This window comes from Corylus avellana, chromosome ca7 (assembly GCF_901000735.1).
Source record: "Corylus avellana chromosome ca7, CavTom2PMs-1.0".
Taxonomy (NCBI): Eukaryota; Viridiplantae; Streptophyta; class Magnoliopsida; order Fagales; family Betulaceae; genus Corylus; species Corylus avellana.
Genome location: NC_081547.1, coordinates 23,051,835 through 23,056,213, shown reverse-complemented (window position 1 = coordinate 23,056,213; position 4,379 = coordinate 23,051,835). Strand labels below are relative to the sequence as shown.

The following is a 4,379-nucleotide window of genomic DNA, read 5'->3' as shown; positions in this document are numbered from 1 at the left end:
TAGGTTTAGCTTTAAAAAAGTAGGTAGTTAAAATAGAAAAATGTGTTATCTAGCTAAATTTTAACTAAATATTTGTTAAGCCCGATGTGAGTGCTTCAAAAATAGTGAAAATAAATGAAAAAAAAAAAATTTAAAAAGAATAATGATAGTTAATAATTAAAATGCTGAACGGAATGAAAATGCTTTGAAAAAGTGTGGAGTTAGAAGTTAAAACATTTGCTGAGCAATGTGAATGCTGACGTGGTCCACTTTTTTGATAATCATGGGTATTAATTGGAGTAATGCTATAAGTCTTCCTAGAGTCTTCTTATTGACATTTCAAATGTGATGTAGCTTTTAAAATCACCGTTAAATTTAAAATGTGATTTGTTGACTTTTGATCCACATCACATTTGAGATGACTCTAGAAAAATTTATAACATTACTCTATTAATTGTGGTGGGAATGAGGTGACAGTGGTTGTAGCTGTCTATGTTTAATAAAGGTTGTCCTAAAAGTAAAGTTTTTAGGAAAGAAATAAATGTGATAAATTATCACTAAATGTTGAAGCAATAAAAGTAGTATAGCTTTTGGGTAAACACCTAACAAACCAATAGAAACGTTGAAATCAAACCCTACTTCAAAAAGTCCCACCCATTGTAGCGGCTAGAACAAATCCAAATAAAATTTGTGGTTGTCATTGACACGCCACTACCATCAGACAACAGTGATATATCACATTAGCTCCATTTATTTCTCTCTTAAGACTTTCTTTTTATGATAACCTTGACCAAACATAAACCACTACAACCACTGCACTTGATTCCCACCACAGTTATCAACTTGGACTTTTGTGTATCTAAGTGTACATGATATAACGTTATTTAAATTTTTGAATAGTCTTACCAACATTAAAATACCATGTACATCATTAGTTGCTCAGAACTTTAAATTCTGACTATAAAATAGAGACGTATTCCCAATCAGGGAGGAGATCCGGAAGCTTTTATCATTTCCAGGAGATTTTAAAACAAGCTTTCTTGTTGGTTGGGTTAGCGTCAAATGCAAGTTTTAATGATTCAGCAAATGGTTGACCAAAAGGGATTTGTGTGTTTAGGAGGAAAAAATTGATCTATTTTCTGCGTGCAGGTAACATATTTTAAATGTGGTGGAGTCTCACTTGGTGTTGGTATGCAACACCATGTAGCGGATGGGTTTTCTGGGCTCCACTTTGTGAACACATGGTCAGATATGTCTCGGGGCCTTGATCTTACCATTCCGCCGTTCATAGACGGCCGGACCCTACTCCGTGCGCGCGACCCGCCTAAACCTGCATTCCAGCACGTCGAATACCAGCCGGCTCCGCTGATGAAGACCCCTGTCCAATCCACAAAATCCGGTACCGATAGCACAATAGTCTCAATGTTTAGAATAACCCGAGACCAGTTGAATACGCTCAAAGCCAACTGCAAAGATGATGGCAACACAGTCAACTACAGCTCGTATGAGATGCTGTCTGGTCATGTGTGGAGATGCTCATGCAAGGCACGTGCGCTTCCCGACGATCAAGAGACCAAATTGTATATCGCGACCGACGGACGGTCCAGATTGCGTCCTCCGCTCCCGCCCGGGTACTTCGGGAACGTGATTTTCACTGCCACGCCAATGGCCTTGGCGGGTGATCTCCTGTCCAAACCAACATGGTACGCTGCGAGCAGGATTCACAACGCATTGAAACGGATGGACAACGATTATTTGAGATCAGCCCTTGATTATCTTGAGCTTCAGCCCGATCTATCGGCTCTTGTTCGCGGGGCCCACACTTTTCGGTGTCCAAATCTTGGCATAACAAGCTGGATCAGGCTGCCGATTCATGATGCTGATTTTGGGTGGGGCAGGCCCATATTCATGGGGCCAGGTGGGATTCCGTATGAGGGGTTGTCGTTCATGATACCAAGTCCAACCAATGACGGCAGCTTATCAGTTGCAATAGCTCTACAATCTGAACATATGAAAGTGTTTGAGACATTGTTATATGAGATCTGAGGAAGATGAAACGCCCTGCCGTGGTTTCTTTCCTTCTTTCCTATGCCATGCCAAAAAGTTTTCCGGAGGTGGTTGTGTTCCTTTTCCCTAGTGCTTCTCGCCTCTCTCTTCATACATAATTTGTACCATTGAAATCTGACTTGTTTAAACTGTGAAGTGGACTTAGAAACAAGTGTATCTTTTTATTTAATATTGAATTCACAGGAAGCATAATCATTTTATACAATAATTGTTGATATAAGTTATATAACTATTTGGAAAATACTAAGTGTTATTTTGGTGTCCTCTTAATTGTGATGTGACTTTTAAAATTATCGTTGAATTTGTGATTATCATTATTGACTTTTAATCTATTGGTGATTTTAAAAGTCACATCACAGTTGGGAGGATATTAGAAAAACACTAGAAGAATACCTAATAATTCCCCAATTATTTACTGTGAATAAAAAGAGGGAGGGGTTTGGGGATCTGGATCCACTGAAATTCTTAGGAAAATTTTAGTTTTTGAAATTTTAGATCTAAGTTGTCCATTTTCTATCTAAAGGTCATTATTCTGTTATATGTCCCACTACTAATAAAATATTAAATATTATTATTTTATTATTTTATTAGTAGTGGAACACGTGGCAGAACAATAACCATTGGATGAAAAATAGACAGCCTAAATTTAAAATTTAAGAAATTGAAATTTCTTAAAAATTTCAATAGATCCTCATCCGGAGTTTTGTGACAAGAGATATGCCCTAATTGTACTTGAATCAAAATTACTAAAAAAAACTTTACCCAATTTTTAATTTTTCTAAAATGCAAATAATAAAAAAAAAGAAACCATAGAAGAATTAGAAAATGTGAAGATATTTATTTATTTTTGTTTTAAATTTAGTTTTAATAATTAGAAAAAGGAAATTTGGTTTTTCATTTGCTAAAAGCGAAGATATTTTGTAGAAACTTTGGGTGAAATTTTATTTTTCTGTTCATTCTAACATTTGTTGGGCGTTTTTGCTCACCTTTGAAGCGATCATTTTTTCCTGTGCTTTACATTTATCACATTATTATATCACCGACAACCTCAAATCCTGTCAGTGTCGGTGAAATAATTACTTGAAATAAAATTTTATATATTACGACTACATGACGCTAACCTGACCACTTGAACTATCGCTCTCATGACGGCCCAACCGAACAGTTTTCCTCCACCAAATGTAGCAAGAGGGGCTAGAGTCGCCGTCACAAGTTAGCATCCATGCGCGACGAGCCACGTATTTGTATGGTGAGTGGTGAGTCACGCAGACAAAACTCTCCACCGAAGATCAATCAAGAAGCGTGTGGACCCCAGAGAATAATAATAAAGTGTTGAGAGTACATGATAAGAGTTTGTAGGGGCGAGAGCAGAGGAGTATGCCATGCTTTTAGGTCACCGTCTCACCAACTCTCTCTGTGCCGTGCATTCCTCCCCAGAATATACCAGAGTGACATGTATCTGCCATCTGGTGACGTGGCAGGTGATGGCTTGGCTTTGACTTGGTCAACCTAGTTAGTTGGTGACTGAATGACAGGTCCCGTACTTTTGATTTGATTGTTTTGTCTGAACCTCACAAAACTTGGCGCTTTGAATTGAATGCCATCGCTATTAAGTCGTGGTTATCGAGGAATCTGTGGCGGTAACAGATTTCCGGCCCACCGTCTCAAGCGGGTGGGTAAAGTCGGTGAACGTGTTCGGTAAAGAGTTTTAAAATTGATTGATGTTTAAGAGACGTGATTCGCGTGCGTGCGTGGCCGTGCAAAATTTTTTTTTTTAAAAAAAATAAAATTTTTTTTGCACATGGCGTGCCTATTTTACATTATCCGATGTTTAAAGAGGGTTTTTTTTTTTTTTTTTTAAACTGTCATAATTTTACAAATTTGTATTAATTTTTTTTTTTAATCTTTTTTCTAATTATCATATTTTGCAAAACTTGTCTTTCTCAGTCGATCTGCCTAATCAAAGAAAAGAAAGAAAGAAAGAAAAAAAAAAAAAAAAAACCCAAACACAAAACTAATGTTTGAGAGAGAGAGAGAGGAGATAAAAATGATTTTCTATTAGAGAAGAGATGATAGAACGATTTTTTTTTTTTTTTAATTATTATTATTAATATGGGTTATGGATAGTTGAGCTTCAATTCTCAGATCATTATGGCTGGCATAAATAAACATAAGGTCGTGAATTTCGATGAAAATATGTTGAACACAGTTTTTTTTTTTTTTTAAGCAAAAAATAGTAGGTTAGGAAGACTAATTGTAGCTATTATAATTGGGTGTGACTCAACTCCACAAGAACATCAATAGAAATTTAAGGTGGTTAATACTAATTAGGC

General features: G+C 36.5%; 1 protein-coding gene across 1 annotated transcript; it reads left to right on the top strand.

Annotated features, from left to right (window-relative positions):
* Positions 1–843: 843 nt before the first annotated feature.
* On the top strand, positions 844–2,241 carry LOC132187158 (shikimate O-hydroxycinnamoyltransferase-like). Its single transcript, XM_059601360.1, has one exon. The coding sequence runs from the start codon at positions 1,171–1,173 to the stop codon at positions 2,023–2,025; it is 855 nt and encodes a 284-aa protein (XP_059457343.1). The 5' UTR covers positions 844–1,170; the 3' UTR covers positions 2,026–2,241.
* Positions 2,242–4,379: the final 2,138 nt, after the last annotated feature.

What these genes read in the sequence shown, in the direction of transcription:
- LOC132187158 (XM_059601360.1), top strand. Translation starts at nt 1,171, where the DNA reads ATGCAACACCATGTAGCGGATGGGTTTTCTGGGCTCCACTTTGTGAAC.